This window comes from Arvicanthis niloticus, chromosome X (genome assembly GCF_011762505.2).
Source record: "Arvicanthis niloticus isolate mArvNil1 chromosome X, mArvNil1.pat.X, whole genome shotgun sequence".
NCBI lineage: Eukaryota > Metazoa > Chordata > Mammalia > Rodentia > Muridae > Arvicanthis > Arvicanthis niloticus.
The window spans coordinates 129,571,654-129,589,231 of NC_047679.1; the positions used below are offsets into that span (position 1 = coordinate 129,571,654).

At 39.2% G+C, this 17,578-nt stretch overlaps 1 protein-coding gene across 11 annotated transcripts in view; it reads right to left on the reverse strand.

The window, feature by feature from the left end:
• F8 (coagulation factor VIII) overlaps nt 1-17,578 on the reverse strand; it is a 181,843-nt gene that overhangs the window by 11,996 nt on the left and 152,269 nt on the right. For 8 of the 11 annotated variants that reach the window (XM_076918476.1, XM_076918477.1, XM_034486084.2 and 5 more), the window contains 2 exons: nt 17,277-17,453; nt 1,627-4,242 (listed from right to left, as the gene is read on the reverse strand). In XM_076918476.1, the coding sequence (XP_076774591.1) occupies nt 4,087-4,242; nt 17,277-17,453 (333 nt within the window). In that variant the 3' untranslated portion in view covers nt 1,627-4,086. Of the gene's footprint in view, nt 1-1,626; nt 4,243-17,276; nt 17,454-17,578 lie in introns of those variants that run through there. The other 3 variants (XM_076918475.1, XM_076918473.1, XR_013105888.1) reach the window with 2 other exon arrangements.

Sequence of the window (17,578 nt, forward strand, 5' to 3'; positions counted from 1 at the left end):
AATCAGAAAAGGACAATGCCATTCAGAGATAATATACAACTAAAGACTCTTACGATTTCTTTTTTTTAAATTTCTGTTATTTTCTTGTATTAACCAGACACTTATCTTAAAACTAATGATATAGAAGGAAAGAAAATGTTGAGATGGCTAGTTGATGTTTTTCTTTCATCCACTTTTTTTTTTGTTTGTTTTGTTTTTTCGAGACAGGGTTTCTCTGTATAGCCCTGGCTGTCCTGGAACTCACTCTGTAGACCAGGCTGGCCTCGAACTCAGAAATCCGCCTGCCTCTGCCTCCCAAGTGCTGAGATTAAAGGCGTGCGACACCACCGCCCGGCCTTTCATCCACTTTCATCACTAATCTAGTAAATAAATTTTAACATTTCAATTTGTTAGCAGAACTTTGTTTAAACTTCTTGTGAAGTGTCATTTTAAGTACAAATATAAATCCAATTAGCTCATTTGAAGAACTACAGAATTATACAAATTATGTTTTATAGTTTACACCTATAGGTCTTTCTTTTTTATAACAGTGGAAAGGATGCATAAAGATAATTTGTCTCTCAAGTTTTTATTTCACTTGTTGACATGGCTATATTGTATCAACACTTTCTACCTTGTGTATGTGTGTGAATGTTCATGTTTGTGAAAGTGAACTTGTATGTGCCTATGTATATAGGACAACTTTGAGTGTTGTTCTACAAGCACCATCCACCTGTTTTTGAGACAGTGTGCTGCTACCCTGAAACTGATCAAGTAGGCTAGGCTGGCTGGCCAGTAAGCTCCAAGGATCCCCCTATCCATATCTTCCCAGAACTGGTTACAAGCACATGCCTCTTTGTCCAGCCTTTTGGGTTTTTTCCCATGAGCTTCTTTTTTTTTAAAATTTTTTTATTGGATATTTTATTTACATTTCAGATGTAATCCCCTCCCCCCCCCCCCAGAAAACCCCCTATCCCATCCACCCTTTGTTTCTAATGCAAATTCTGGGGATCAAACTTAAATGCTTATACTTGTAAGGTAAGTACTTTACTGACTGAACTATCTCTGCTACCTAATACTCTTTAACTTTTAGGTCAAAAAGTATCATTACAGTACATTGAATATATTTTGGCTTCCATTGTTATCAATGAGATATCAATTTTTTAGAATCTATTCATTTCTCCCTCCCTCCCTCCCTCCCTCCCTCCCTCCCTCCCTCCCTCCCTTCCTTCCTTCCTTCCTTCCTTCCTTCCTTCCTTCCTTCCTTCTCATTTAAATAGCAACTCCTTGTGTCCCAACTCTTTGTAGGCTCTTCTCACAGACTGAAGCTCCACTTGTGACTTTATTTTCTCTCTCAAAAAATATATCACATCTTCTTATTCTAGATTCAATTTAGTCTGGTGTTACAATACACAAACTGGGTTTTCTACTAGTGAATGTCTTTGGTTTTACATATAATATTTTTATTCTTTTGAGAATTTCACAATGCACACAATGTATTTTGATCATATCCCACACTCACCTACATTCTTCCAGGTCCACCCTTACCCTCTTATCCCTTCCAAACTTCATGTCTTCTCTATTTTATCTATAAATATTTCATTGCTCACATTTTTATTTCTAGTATTCAAACAATTCTCAAAAGGCTTTCATTTGTATGCATCAATGTTTTATTTTAATTCATAACTGAAAACAAAACAGTTGATTCCAAAAGCATCTGAGAAATAGAGCTGCATCATCAATGAAAAAAACTGTTAAAATCAGATTATTAAGTTAGATATGAGTGGTTAGAATTTTATAGGAAATAAAATCATACTATCTATAGTTTTGTCAGTTGTGGACTTTGATAGTTGTATTATAGCTCCCAAAGAAGTCACAGAAGGGTCAAGTAGGATTACTAGAAAATGCACTAGCATAAAACAAATGCATTTGTTCTTTTGCCTTTTTTGAAACTGGGACAAATTTTTCTCTTATTTTTTCAAATCATCTGGGGCTGCAAATTTTGAATGCATCCTCTGACTGTTTATTTGACTCTCATTGCCTCCATGATGTGTCTGTGTAATCATAATAAAGTGTAGAGATAGAAGTCTCTACCAGTGAAACAGTCCCAAACTTCTGGTGAGAATGTGGCAATGCATACTGGAAAGTTCAACAGTTGCATTTTTTCATGATTCCTTGATATTTCAATTCCAGAAGTATAGTATAAAATTTTCCATTGTATTTTTGTTTTAGTAGGAAATTAGGTGAAGGAAGGAGTAAAACAGAAGTTGGTGTAAAGTCCTTCAAGATAACTTTAAAGTTTATATTTTCCCACAGAAATATTAAAAATATCTCCTTTAGAAGACTATTATTAGAGCTAAGTAGCATTCCATTGTAAATATATATGTATATACCAAATTTTTATTATACATTCACCTGTTGATTCTAATTTTTTGCTATAGTGAATAAAGCAAGATAAACATAAAGGTACAAATATTTTTATGCTAGGGTATGGAATGTCCTGGATATATGCCCAGAAGTGAAATAGCTGGGTCATATGGTAGTTCTACTTTTAATTTTTGAAAAATTCCAAACTGATTTTCACAATGGGTTCTTTAATTTATACCCCTACCAACAGTGAATCAAGGCTGCTTTCTCTCCAAATCACTTTCAACTTTTCTTATCAGATTTATTTTTTTAATGATTTTTTTAAAGATTTATTTTATGTATGTGAGTATACTGTCACTGTCTTCAGACACACCAGAAGAAGGCATTGGATCCCATTGCAGATGGTTGTGAGCCACCATGTGGTTGCTGGGAATTGAACTCAGGACCTCTTGAAGAACAGCCAGTGCTCTTAACCGCTGAGCTATCTCGCCAGTCCCTGAATATTAATTAGCCCTTTTAAGAAGTGTAGCTGGTAAAGATTTGTCTCTTATTCTATGGACTATGTTAACTGATGGTTGTTTCTCTTGCTGAACAAAATATTTTTTCATATAATCCCATATGTTGATACTTGGGGTTAGTTTCTGTAGTGTTGGAGTTCTATTTAAAAAGTTCTTGCCTGTACTGATATCTTGAAGGGTATCTCCTGTGTTTTTTTTTCCTAAAAGTATTAGTTTTTCAGGTTTTGTAGTTTAAATGAAGATAAAATTTTCAGGAACATAGATAGAATGTATCTTATTAAATGAGGTCATACTATCTAAGAAAGAAAAAAATCTGTGTTTTCTCTCATATGTATAATCTAGCCAATAGTGTTTATGTGTGTATGATATATGTAAACAAATGTACATTTGGGTACAGTATAACATGAAGAAAAGAGAACATGAAAGGCTAAATATAAGGGACTAGGAATGAGTGAATGTAGTTAATGGACATAAGTTATTTCAGAGGGTATAAAGCTAATTGTTTTTCTAGTTATGATTCTGTCATGGATTTTTTTTTTTTGGTTTTGGTAGTGCATAACATATATTGATACTGAAAGTATAAAATTTAGTGTGGTGCTTCACAGCTTCCATTCAAAATGTTAAGAGTTAAGTTTTTAGAAAATTCAGAATTAATAATTTGGAAAGTATCAGAATAGGGTCGTATATGATTGTATGGTTTTAAATAAAATGATGGTAGCATGAACAGTGTGGGGGCAGTATGTAGTGTAGAAGCCTAAGAGAAATGGTGGTCTTAAATTGGTGAGGGAATATCCTTGTGGTGGTTTGAATAAGAATGGTCCCAACAGGCTCATAAAATTAAATGCTTAGTTAGTCATCAGGGAGTGGCACTACAGAGAAAGATTAGGAAAAGTGGTCTTGTTGGAAACAATATGGGTATACTGAAGGAATGTGTCACTTTGAAGTTTAAAAAGTCCAAGTCAGTCCCAGTGTCTTTCTCTTCATGCTGCCTGTGGATCCAGATATAGAACTCTCAGCAACTTCTCCAGCACCATGTCTACTTGTGTGCCACCATGATTCCCACAATTATAATGGACTAAACTTCTGAAACTATAAGTAAGCCCCAATTAAATGCTTTCTTTTATAAGAGTTGCCATCGTCATGGTGTCTCTTCACAGCAATAAAACATCAAGACAATCTTTGAACTGAGGAAGGGTAACAAGCAGGGGATGAAGAGGCTACCTCAGTATAGCTGCTGGGTCTCACATCCTAGAATCTCAAGCCTCAGAGCAATTTGATGCTCCCAGACATGGGGGTGAATTCGAAGATAGCGAGTGAGTAATGGTGGGTCTAGAGAATTCACCATAGGTGTAGATGAGTCCTGATTCCCCTGAAAAACCTGAAAGAGGATAGACAGCATTTATTAACTGACTGACAAGACAAATATACCATTTATACCACCACATTCTTGCTAGAAGCTTCAAGTTAATTAGCTCCCTACTTGGTCAGTCACTCATTCATGGCTTCTCTTCCTCATGACCCTTTCTCCTCTTTGGATCTGTTACAATGCTTATCACAACACACACATGACTTACTTCAATTTTCTTTTAATATTTTAAGATTGAACCCTTAGAAGATTCCATGGGCTAAAAACTTGTTTTGACTTATAGAATTGAGATCAACCTACCTATCTGCTATGTAGGCTTGCTTTAGTTATGCCTTATATCTAAAATATTCTCATCTATGTCCCAAAATCTCAGTGAAAGAAAATGTTTGCCTGAGGTCATGAACAATATCTATATGTCAGGTAATCTGAGAGGTGGGAGTCAGGATTCAACTAGTTGACTCCATAGTCACTGTATTTGTTATTGTAAGATAAGTATATAGCAAACATTCAAAAATGGTAGGTACTATTATTAGTCAGATATGCTGTTTTAACACATGTTAGTAGCAATACAATGAAGTGTGTAACTTGATAGGAGAGGGTGCAGAAGAGAGAAAGATTTGGGAGTAAAGTCCACAACTTAAGGTGTCTTGCCACATTGGTATTTGGAGGTAAGCCCACATGTAATGTAAGTCAGTGATATTTGAGGAAATGAAAGTGCATATTCAAAATGTGCTGTTTCAGGCAGCTCTGAAACTCAATAGGATGTGGGGTGCATGCATCTCTCTCTTTCTCTCTCTCTCTCTCTCTCTCTCTCTCTCTCTCTCTCTCTGTGTGTGTGTGTGTGTGCATGTGCATGTGCCTGTGTGTGTATGTGTGTGTGTGTGTGTGTGTGTGTGTGTGTGTCTTCCATGAATGTCATACAGTAGAGGTCCCAGCCAAAGGCTGAGTAAGCCAGAGTCTTGGAGAAACATGAAGTGATGACATTCTGTTGTAAGGCATACCCTTGCAAGCACAGTCATAATGATATCTGTAAGATATACCTAGGTACTTTGCATGGAAGGAACAGTGGGAACTGGGCTGCTGTCATGGGAAAACTGGTTAAACAACAAAGGACTCCTGTTTCCTGGTGCTATTTAGAAGACATTTACCCGAAATCATTCTGTGAGCTATGTCCTTATAAAGTTGGTGTCAGTTTCACTTCAGGTTCCAAGTGGGAAGGAACTTTTCTCAGAAGACATGGTAGAAATAACACTTGTTCTACAGAATTTAAATCTAAGAACAGAAGAAGTCTAAGGTATGTTCTTTTACTTTAGCTTTATTTTCCTCTTAGGTTCCTCTCCATGGCTGTTTACTGAAATTACTTACCTAGGGAGCTTCTTAAAACTACTGAGGCTTGGTCTAGCTCCTAACCTAGAAATGTCAATTTAATTGGTTCTCTTTCTTTGGCCTTCTTAGGGAGTACCTAGAAAAAGCTTCTCAATATATAAGCCTAGAGATGCCACATTCCTGCTTAAAATTGTCTATGATGGGGATGGGGATGGTTTAGTGGTTAAAAGCACTGACTACTCTTCCAGAGGACCCAGGTTCAATTCCTAGCAGCCACATGCTACCTCTCACTGTCTGTAGCTCAAGTTCCAAGAGACTCACTACTCTTTTCTGGCTCCCTTGAGCACTGAATGCATGTGGTGCAAAGACACACATACAGGCAAAACACTCATACCTCCCTCTTCCTCCAAAACAAAATCTTCCACAACACTTAGAATGAAATCCAAACTTATTTCCATCTCCAAGCCTTGAAAGATATGGCCTGTGGCCACTCTGATCTCACCTCCCACTACTTTCCCCCTTGTTTTACATTGTAAATACAGTTGTCTTTTCTAGTTATTAGATAGTGCCAACTCTTTATTTTTAATATGAGAACCTGTGTATATGATTCTTCCTACTCATACGTCTTTTATCCCACTGTTTCCTCCTCTTTGAACTATTATTTTTTATCTTTCATGTTTCAGTATAAATGCCACATCATTAGAAAACCCTTTCTTCTCTAAAATATGTTTCCTGTTTATTCTGAACCTGAAATTCTTTTTTGTTTCCCTTCTAACATTCAGATAAAACATAGAATATGGAAACTAATGCATATTTCTTATATAGCAATTTCCACTGAGATAAAACATTCCATCATGAAGTAAAGCTTGTTAATACATAGAACCCTCTAAAGGGACATAAAACAGTCTATACTGCTGGGAAGATTAATAAAATCAAGAAATAAGTATTTCAATCACTTCAGGAAGTCCCTGAAACTGACCAGATTCACTAAGAGCCTCTATTTCTAAGAGTATATGAGAAGTAGAGACTACTGAGAAGTCAAGTTGTTTAGAAAAAAATCGGAACAACTGAAATGCTTAGACAGATTACTTTCCAACCTATTGAACTGTCTGAAGGGTGTACAGTATGCTCCAGGTTTCTAGCTTTCAAGAGTTGTCACCATCCTGGGATAGGCTTTTGTAGTGCAGCTATCTTTGAGTCATTCCTGTTCTTGAAAGTAACCTCTCACCCAGACTTCCATGATTAATTCCAATAAAACTCATGGTTCATCAAGTTGGACTTTGGTAGTATCTTCATTTTGGTCTATCATCAGTTCTCTAATTGGGATGAGTAGATATTTCTTTATATCTGCCCAGGAATAATGTCATACAACAATGTAGTATGGCAAATATACTGTAAGTATTTGTTGCATTAAAGTCTATGTGATTGGGGCTAGAGAGATGGCTCAGTGGTTAAGAGCACTGACTGCTCTGCCAGGGGTCCTGAGTTCAATTCCCAACAACCACATAGTGGCTCACAACTATCTGTAATGAGATCCAATGCCCTCTTCTGGTGTGTCTGAAGACAGCTAGATTATTTTAAAAAATAAAGTCTATATGATTGATTAAATTTTTGAGAAACATTAAAGTTCTAGATTTGGAATTTTTGAGGTTCAATTTTATGATATATCATACTTCTGGGTGCAGATTACTTGCTTCTGCTGGCTCCTACCACCCATTGTATTTGACTTCAAACTTCAGTGCACCTCTCCAGCTATTTATCTTTTTTGTCTCCTTTCCTCCCTTGAATTAAACATGAGTTCTTCCCTTCATTTTTACTTGCTTGTCTCCTTAAGTCTTGTTCCCTTTTAGGAGATATCATTAAGCCTCAACATAGCCTCTCCATTTTAAACTGCAATTTGGCTTGACCACAATGCAAGCTTGACAGTTTGTCTCAGTTGCCAGAAAATGGCATATTCAACTACCAAATTCTCACTAATCTTGACAAATTCTGCCAATGCATGGGCAAATGGTCTGAGATCCCCTGTGTTCAGACTTTCTTTGACCTATATTCTTGCCCTTTCTTTTGTACCTCATGCCATACTCACCAGGTTTTCCTGGCAAACCTCCTCCCAAAGTTGATCAGAACCTAGAGACCCCAATCCCTCTCCTTTTGATTCTGATATAGAGGACATGGCCCCCTCCACCGGCACCTCCTCAGCCTAACCTACCTGCATCTCCGCAGCCTGACCTTCTAAGGGTACCACCTCAAGCTCACGGGTGTCCTCCGAGCTTGCTTCACCTCCTTATTCTGACTTAGCTTCATCTTTTCTTATCTCATCACCTATACCTGACCTCTTTATTCTTTTCTCTACTCTCACCCCTGAAAAAAAGAGTGGGTCTGGGCAGCTGCCCAAGCCCATACAGATGATGTATACCACATGGATACTTTCTATCCCATGGAAACCGTGGCAGTTCCCTGAGCAGATCCCCACTGGAATTACTGGGTTGGTGCTGAGAATCAGTGCCCTGCCAGGGCATAAATAGTAAAATGGTTATTTGCCTGCTGGCTGGCTTCTAAAAGGATCCTTGCAAGGTTGCTAATTTTAATAAACTTAGAGAAGTCACCCAGAAAATCCTGCTGAGTTCCTCGACTAATTCATAGAGGCTCTCTTGTACACAAAGGTAGATCCTAATTCTCAAGAGGACATGCTTGTCCTTAACTCCCACTTCCTCTTACAGTCAATCCTTGATATTAGAAAAAAAAACTTAAGAGACTAGATGATGGCCCTCAAATCCTCAAAGAGATGTGCTGAATACAGAATTTTAAAAGGTGTTTAATGGAAGGGAGGAACAGAAAAGAAAGAAAATGCTTCCTGTGATAGACAAATAACAGCTCTGGCAGCAGCCCTGAAGCCACCTTTAAAGATGGGGAACCAATGAACTCCACCTGGAGCTTGCTTCAAGCATGGCAATGCCAATCACTTGGCAAAGAACTGCATTTCACCTCACCAGCTGCCAGGACCATGTACAAATTGTGGGGAGGCAGGACACTGGAAGGTAGACTGCTCCACTCATCCTCAACAAGGTAGGTCAATACCCCAAATTCTTTGTCTACAGGAAAATCTCTCAGATCTTCTGGAAGACTGAAACTGCTGCCCTGGGCTCTGCCCCCAACAAAGCTATCAAGATTACCATGGAGGAGCCTAGAGTGACTTTCCAGGCAGCGGTAAGTCTCTGTTATTTTTAGTAGATTATTGATAGTTACTTGATCTATACTTCTGGCTAATTCTGATAAAACTTACCCTTCTCAGATCGCTGTGATGGGTGTTGCCAGCTGGCTCCATCAGCTCAGGGATAGAGGTCCTCCCCTCTCTTCCTTCTGAGGCTACCCAACTGATTACTCTTTCCTCAGTATACCTCGTTTCCCAACCCTGATATTGAGTAGGGATATCATGACTAAATTACACTTTTCCTTTTCTTTTCATCTAACTCTTTCTGGAATTTCCCCTCTTCTTCTAGCCTTTAAAGAGTCTCCCTTGCTGACACTAATACCTCACCTTATCCTCTTCCAGACTCTCCAGATGACAGAAAAATATGAGGCACCTCCTTTCTTTCAGTGGTTTCTCATCATCTCCCTCCATTAAGATCTGACTCTGTGATTCTACTTCCCACCCTGTCACTCTCAATGCCCTATCTCTTTAAAACATAGACAAGGCTTAAAACCTATCACAATGCCTTCTTAATAAGGGTATTGTCAAGCTTACTCACTTGCCTCCTCTCTTGCCTGTCCTAAAGCAATAGAGTACTTTATGATGATTCCTATTTCCTGGTCTTGGACTTCAAGATCATTCATGTAGCAGACTTTTCTAAACATTCCGTGGTGCCTAATCCTTACACAGGGGTAGAGGTGCTCAGGCTTTGCACACTAGATAGCATGTTGCTTCTCATGTATTACAGACTGAATGAGACCTCTCAACTCTACAAGACCAATTAATCAGTTTAGTGATGAAAATGAAACAAAACAACCTCCTAAACCCTCACTACTACTTCTTTGTTATTAGACTTCAATTCACCAAATAATTTCTTAAAGTGGTGTGTGTGTGTGTGTGTGTGTGTGTGTGTGTGTGTGTGTGTTTGTGTATGTGTGGGGGTGTATGTGTGATGAGTATGAAGTTTGAAGGTTTTAATAATACCCTGGAGCTTCTCTTTGGCTTCTCCATCTCCATCTGGAAAACAATTAGCACACTACCCATTACATAATGCATGCTGAAGCATTAATATGCTGGACCCAGTGGGCTATTTAAATACTGAGAGTTCATAATTGTCCTATAGTAGATCCACAAGATGTGGGCTTAGAGATGCAGATGTTCAATGGGAAAGCCTTCCAGTGTTCTAGGAATGAACTCCCTTGTGGGACTGTCCTGAAAGGCGCAGTACCTGCTGTTTTCATCTGCAGAATCTTCTGGTAGGGTGTGTGTATGGTGGATAATATAGTGACCACGTTAACTTTCTGCTCAAAATTTTCTCATTGCAGCAAGTACTTACAGTATAAAATTAGAATTCTCAACATTTTCCTTTACTGTCCTAAATTTCAAGGATGCTTTCTTTACCATTCCTTTTATACTCAGGTTAACATGGCCACTTTGCCTTCATCTGAGAGGACCCTGTCGTGGGATAGTGTCTCAGCTTACTTGGACTGTCCTGAGATAGGCCCCATTTCTTCAGCCAGCCTCTGGCCATTGACCTTTTTCTTGACCTGTCTCCCAAACCCTTAATCCAACTATGTAATGACTTTCTACTATGCAGCCCCTTGCTCTCATTATTACAGCAACATACTGCTCAACTTCTCCAATTCCTAGGGAAACAAAGAATGCAGTCTCTGTACTGGCTGGTTTTGTGTGTCAACTTATACAAGCTAGAGTTATCACAGAGAAAGGAGCCTCCCTTGAGGAAATGCCTCCATGAGATACAGCTGTAAGGCATTTTCTCAATTAGTGATCAAGTGGGTAGGGCCCATTGTGGGTGGTGCCATCTCTGGGCTGGTGGTCCTGGGTTCTATAAGAAAGCAAGCTGAGCAAGCCAAAGGAAGCAAGCCAGTAACATCCCTCCATGGCCTCTGCATCAGCTCCTGCTTCCTGTCCTATGACTTCCTTTGGTGATAAACAGCAATGTGGAAGTGTAAGCTGAATAAATCCTTTCCTCCCCAACTTGCTTCTTGGTCATGATGTTTGTGCAAGAATAGAAACTCTAAGACAGTCTCCCCTTCCAAAGCCAAACTTTCTAGCCTTCAGGTCAAATATCTAGAATTTGTTATCATCCAACAGCTACAAACTCACTCTTAATGGCAGACAGTATTTGCAGTTCCTCATATCTCCAACCACCAAATAAGAGATTCTGTCCTTCCTTGGTCTGGTGGGGTACCTCAGAATCTTGTTTCCCAACTTTACTTTTCTTGTTCACCCCTTTTATGAAGCAGATAAGGGCCCCTTAACTGAGCCTCTAGATCTTACTAAGCCTGCTTTCTCTTGTTTCTGAGAGGTATGTCTAAAGGTCTCTGGCTCTCCCTGACTTTGACCAACCCTTTATCTTCTGTATTTCTGAAAAAAAATGGAGAATGAAAGGATCCACCTTTGCCCTTGTTTATATTTCCAAATATTTAGATACAACAGTTATAGGGGGATGGCAACCTTGTCTACAGACAGTAGCAGCAGCCTCCCTACTGGCACAGGAGGCCTCTAAGCTCACCTCTGTCCTCTTTCCACACCAACACCAGGGACTTCTATCACACAGAAGTATAGGCATAATGTTTTGTAAGCAGTGTAAAGTTTACCTTTGGGTTATTCAAATGCTGATTTCTTTGCCTTCATATCTTGTTTCAAGCAGGACACCACATTGTAATGCTTATACAATGAACCTCCAGTCTCAAGTGTGTATAAAAATTTTTTACCATTTATTCTCTGCCTTGTCAATAAATGCTGATCACCCAATGAGTGGGCAGAATAGAGAATAGGGTAAGACATTCTCTTACCCTCACATCCTCCAGCAGAGCTGAGAGGGAGGAGGGAGATGGAGAGACTTAGATTAGTGGCAGGATGGAGGAATTGGAGCCATGAAGGAGTCTGAAGAGCCAGATCAATGATACGCAAGTATCATGGGATGGGGCTAGGAGATAACTAGATTAGCATAGGAGGTAAAGGTAGACCATTTAACTGCTCAGCTATTGATGTGCTGTTCTGAATAAATCTTATTTTTTTTTCTTGTGGTTATTGCAGAATAGCACAAGGTAAAAAAATACAGCTGCCTTTTTAATTTGTCTTTTATATTTATATTAAGGATAATTCATTTATACACAAGACTCTCTCATAATTTGTTCCCTTCTAAGCTCCAACTTTTTCACATTTCTCTCCAAGAAAATCCTGATATCTTAGTTGATTCCTGCCTTCATCTTAACTCATCTACACTCCTTTCTAAGGCTACTATCCTCACTCATTCTTGCCTAGAATAACTTGAAACTCTTACATATAAAAACCCACAACTTTGTCATGTCCTGATTATTCTTAATTCATAGATGGAAGCTCATCTCTCAGTTCTATTGGCTCCAGCCAAAAAGGGCTATGCCATAGTCTCCTCTGACAAGTTGTAGAGTCTGTCTTTTTACTGCCAGGCATTACTTCTCAGAAGTGCTCATAACCCTCACTAGAGCCCTTACTTTATTGTTGTTGTTATTATTATTATTATTATTATTATTTTTTTTTTTTTTTTTGAGACAGGGTTTCTGTGTAGCCCTGGCTGTCCTGGAACTCACTCTGTAGACCAGGCTGGCCTCGAACTCAGAAATCCACCTGCCGCTGCCCTGCCTCTGCCTCCCAAGTTCTGGGATTAAAGGCATGCACCACCATTGCTTGGCTGAGCCCTTACTTTAATATGAGATAAAACCATCAACATATACCAGATTCTAAATATGCAACTCCACATCCCACACTACCATGACTTCATTTGACAGGAGAAGTGCTTCCTTATCAAGGATATATCCATTATCAATGGGTCTCTAATCCTAAAGCTGCTAGAAGCCTCATACTTTCCCAAGTAGGTGGCTGTTGTCAATATTGAGGTCACCAGGTTCCATTTAATGATATAATTTCGGAAAATGCTTCTACTGAAGAGCCCGCTACCCTCCTTCCTCTTGGCTCCTCCAAGCATAACTGTCTACCTACTCTGAGTCCCAATGGCAGGCCATCTCTTCTCAGTCTTTCTGCCCTCCTTAAGGCTGTCTGTCATTCAGGGATGCTCTACCTATTAGCATTCCTTCTAGGCTCTGCCCAACAGTTACCTGGCAAAAGCCAGGTAGGCCTGGCTTGCTATAAAAAGGGGCTGTTTAGCCCCTCTTAGCTCTCTCTGACTCTCTTCTCTGCCTGACCTCATGCTGTTATTGAACATTGATCTGCTTATTGCCTTCATGATTACTACACCCTGTTGGGAGCCGACTTTAGCAGAAAGCGGCTAGATCAACTTTGCAGCCATCTGGAACCATATACCCTGACGAAAGATTTGGTTTTCAATAGCCTACAACAGCTGAAGCACACTCTGATATCCCACATATTTTGTGTTGCTGTTTACTGGCCCCAGCTGCAAGGTGTACGTGGTAGTCACGCCTGCAAGGCATGCAGTTCACGTGCTGTCCACGTGCTATCTACACCATACATGCTTATAAGGCGCACGTGCTATCCAAGCCTGCAAGGCATTGTGGTGCACGTGCTGTCTATGCTATAGACGCCTGTAAGGCTTACGTCATATCAACACCTGCAAGGCAGGTGGTATCCACGCGCCTACAAGGCACGTGGCAAAAGCCTATAAATAGCTCAGAATTCCCTTCAATAAAGGAGACTTGATCAGAATCTCTGTCTTGTCTCCATTCTTCGCATCTCTTCCCCTTTATCCCCACTCTCTCTCTCGCTAGACCCTGACCCTCGGACTGGAACGGGCAGTACGGGCTGCAACAACACCCCTCATAATCTATGAGTGGTACAAAAACTTTAAGGGGTTTTCAGCCCCTTACTGGGCTGTATCATTGGCACTTACAACATTAGTGATTGATCTTTTCCAAGCATTGTTGCTGGAATAGATTAATGATTCAACCACCACCCTCAGAAAGAATTTAGAGATGTAAATTGTTAGTAAAATTAGGTTAAGATGTTTTTGTTAGTGGCTTTGATGTGGAAAATCTTTTTTTTTTTTTTAAAGATTTTATTTATTTATTTTACATATATGAGTACACTGTAGTTGTCTTCAGGCAAGCCAGAAGAGGGCGTCAGATCTAATTGCAGATGGTTGTGAGCCACCATGTGGTTGCTGGGAATTGAACTCAGGACCTCTGGAAGAGCAGTCAGTGCTCTTAACCACTGAGCCATCTCTCCAGCCCGATGTGGAAAATCTTGAACAATATTATTAGCTGATGTGCCTTTCTTACTAAAGCTGGGTTGGTGATCAAGGCAATGATTAATTTTTTGTACCCATTTTTGTCTTTGGTTTCCTGATATAATTTAATAAAAAACTGTTGGTGAGTTGTGAAATATAAATCTGTTTTTTCCTTCCCAGCCCCTGCTCCCTGAATGATGATTACTCTGAGACTAATTATTAATGAATGCCTTGGCCACAAGCTTTGGCTCACTCCCTGACTAACCTGTAACTTATTTAATTCATTCAAACTATTCTATGTCTACCACAGGGTTAGTTACCTGTCCTCAGGTAACTAACTTCATGTGTCCAAGTCCAGGACTAATCCTTTTTATTTTATCCTGAGTTCAGCTACCTGTTGATTTATGTCTGTCTCCTTAGTGTTCCTGGGCAAACCACTCTTATTTAAACCTTAGTTCAGCTACTTGGCTGGTTTATGCCTGTCTCCTCAGCATTCTAGCTCAAATCTCTCCTTTTATTCTATCCTGAGTTAATCTATGTGGCTGGTTACCTTTGCTCAGCTCCCATCCTTCTGACCTCCTCTATGTTCATGGGTGAATCTTTGTATCTCTCATTATTTTCCCAATCCTTTCTCTTCCTGCCTGTGTCCTACCTCCTATTTCCTGTCACAGCTCATTGACCATAGGCTTCTTTATTGATAGGTGATGTTTATAAGAGATTCTCTCTACAGTGAGTAGATGTGCACCCTGAAGATTTAAAGTAGAAATGATTGATTTTTTATATATATAAAAGTTTAGAGCTGGGCATGGTGGCACATGCCTTTAATCCCAGCACTTGGGAGGCAGAGACAGGCAGATTTCTGAGTTCGAGGCCAGCCTGGTCTACAAAGTGAGTTCCAGGACAGCCAGGGCTACACAGAAAAACCCTGTCTCGAAAAAAAAAAAAAAAAGTTTAGATTTGTGATTCAAGGTTTTTTTTTTTATAAGAATGTTTTTTTGAGATGAATAAAAAAATGACTGATCCTTTCTTTGTAACTTCAAAATGCAGCCAGCCAGTAAAAGAACTGAAAGAGAAGAATAACTTGCTTGCTTACACTTTGTTAATCTATAACAAGTTGCTTTTATATGAATGTATGTGGATCCTTGGGGATAAATTTTTTTTCTGCCTGTAATATGTAAAATGTTTAATTATGTAAGGCTTTTGGAGAATATGTTGGTTTTTTTACTTGTATTCATTGTAATCATTCACTAGAAAAAAACAGAATATAACCACACTGTAATTTTTATATTGCCTGAAAGATTTTGTTGGGTGATATAAGCTGTAAGGGAAAAATAAAGAGAGAGAACTTAAGCATGTTTCAACAATAAGATCTCTGTCTCTTTCTGTCTCTGTCTCTCTGTCTCTCCCCGCCCCCCCCCCCCCCCCCCAGTATGTGTGTGTGTGTGATTCTTCCTTTTTGCTGGCCCAGGAAAATTAGGTTTTGCTCTCTAAGAGAAAAAGTCTGCTGTGTAGTTAGCCACTGACCCCATACATCTTCAGTGCTTGACCTGCTGAAACTAGACTCCAGCATCAATGCCTCTCAATACTAGGATTAAAGATATGTACCACCATGTGGGGAGCTGACAGAAGGCAGCTATCATCCTTTCACCCATCTTGAGCCATATACCCTGACAAGAGGCTTGCTTACAATAGCTGACTTAAAGGTGTGTGACTTCAGGGCGTGACTTAGAGATCAGATTTAGAGACAAGGCCTAAGGGCATGACTTAAAGGTGTGACTTAGTACAACTTGGAGTACAACTTAGAGCACAACTTGGAACTAGGAATTAGGTTAGAGAGTACAACTTGGAGTACAACTTGGAAGTTGGAATTAGGCAGAGGTATTAGGCACTCAGCACTTGGAAGAAGAAACTTGGAACTTGGAGGCACTAGGGACTAGGAACTCAAGACTTGGGACTTGGACTAAGAAGAGAGACTGAATAAATGGGATTGAATCACACTCTGTCTGGTCTCCATCCTTCGAGTCTGTCCTCACTCTCTCTCTTGCTGAACCCTGACCTGCAGACCGGAGAAGCTTGGGGCAGTGCAATTTAGCCCCCAAGGTTTTTGGCAGTATGGGTTCAAACATTGACAGAACGGTCCGAGACATTTTGGTGCCCAATGTGGGGCAGCTCGGGCCGCAACATTTTTGGCCTCCAACGTGGGGCCGAGAGGTCTTCAACACCACCATGTCTGGCAAATCTGACATCTAGTTAAGATATTTTTTCCTGCTTATTTTGATCTTCATTGTCCTCATCTGCTTGCTTTTATTTATAGTTGTTGAGTTTATCTTTTTTATTTTTTCTTTGGCATTTGGGAGTCTTATAACCTATCTTGTTATTGACTAGTTATTCTGGAAAATACAACACACATTAAACTATCAAGGTTTAATATTGTACTTTACCTCCAAGATAATACAAGAATTTTAGAATTCTTTATTCTATTTCCCTCCATTATGATATTTATGCTGTTGTCATCATATGTTCTAAATAAATCATCAGCCCATCATTATAAGTTGTTTATCTCAGATGGTTTTTATAGTAAAGGAAAGTTGACATAACCTACCAAGGTTAATTCTTGGTTTAAAAAATACTATAAAATACCACAGATGATGTAAACTATTGCTAACCCTATTATTTATGGCATACTAAGACCTGTGTTATGTTTATACTGTTGGTATACTTTGTTGAATTAGCTAGAAAATCCAGGTTAAGATGGACCACTAGAGTTAAAGTTAATAAGGGTTGGAAGTCTAACCTTGTTGCTAGTGAGAATAAGAGCATCATTAAACAGTTGTCCAAATAAAGAAAGAAAGGAAGGAAGGAAGGAAGAAAGAAAGAAAGAAAGAAAGAAAGGAAGACAGAAAGAAAAACAAAGAGAGAAAGAAAGAGAAAAAGAAAACACCTAAACCACAACTCTCTGTATTTACTTTTCTGGCAATCATCCTGTATGATTTTTCTGTATGAGAAGCAATTCTTGGTTATACTTTTTTATCCCTTGAAATTTTACTCCCCTGTTTGGGGGGGTCACTGTGTTCTCTCATATCTCTCATAATGTCATTCACAGTGTACTGTTAATATAGGTACTTAGTAAATTGTGTCCTGAGAGTGTGGTCACAAATGAATCTGGTTCTATCTCTAAATGTCAAGATCTAAGACAGGTGTTATGGCTTTTTTCATTTTTAAAGGCAGGGTCTCACTCTTTAAACTCAAGTTGACCTATAACTGTGTGAAAGGATTACAGACTTGAGTCACCATAAACACTGTGCCTTTTTTATGAGAACATACCTTTACCTTCCCATTGTGTAAAATTTGTGACCAGTTATGGCCATCTTGACTGCTGGAGATAAGGAACTCCTTCACAAACATGCTGGTAAAAAGAGATTTCACTCCCTGAGTTATTATTCCAGTGACTTTCATTGTCTTTTGTAAGTCCACTTGCAACCATTCTTTTGGATCATTCACCTGAGGAAGATATTTGAATAAAATCTCCTTTGTTTTTATTTGCTCTGAGAAATCCACAACTATCTTTGTAACCATACTACAGCACTTATCACTGTACATAATGGTTTGTCTGCCTCCTTTATTTG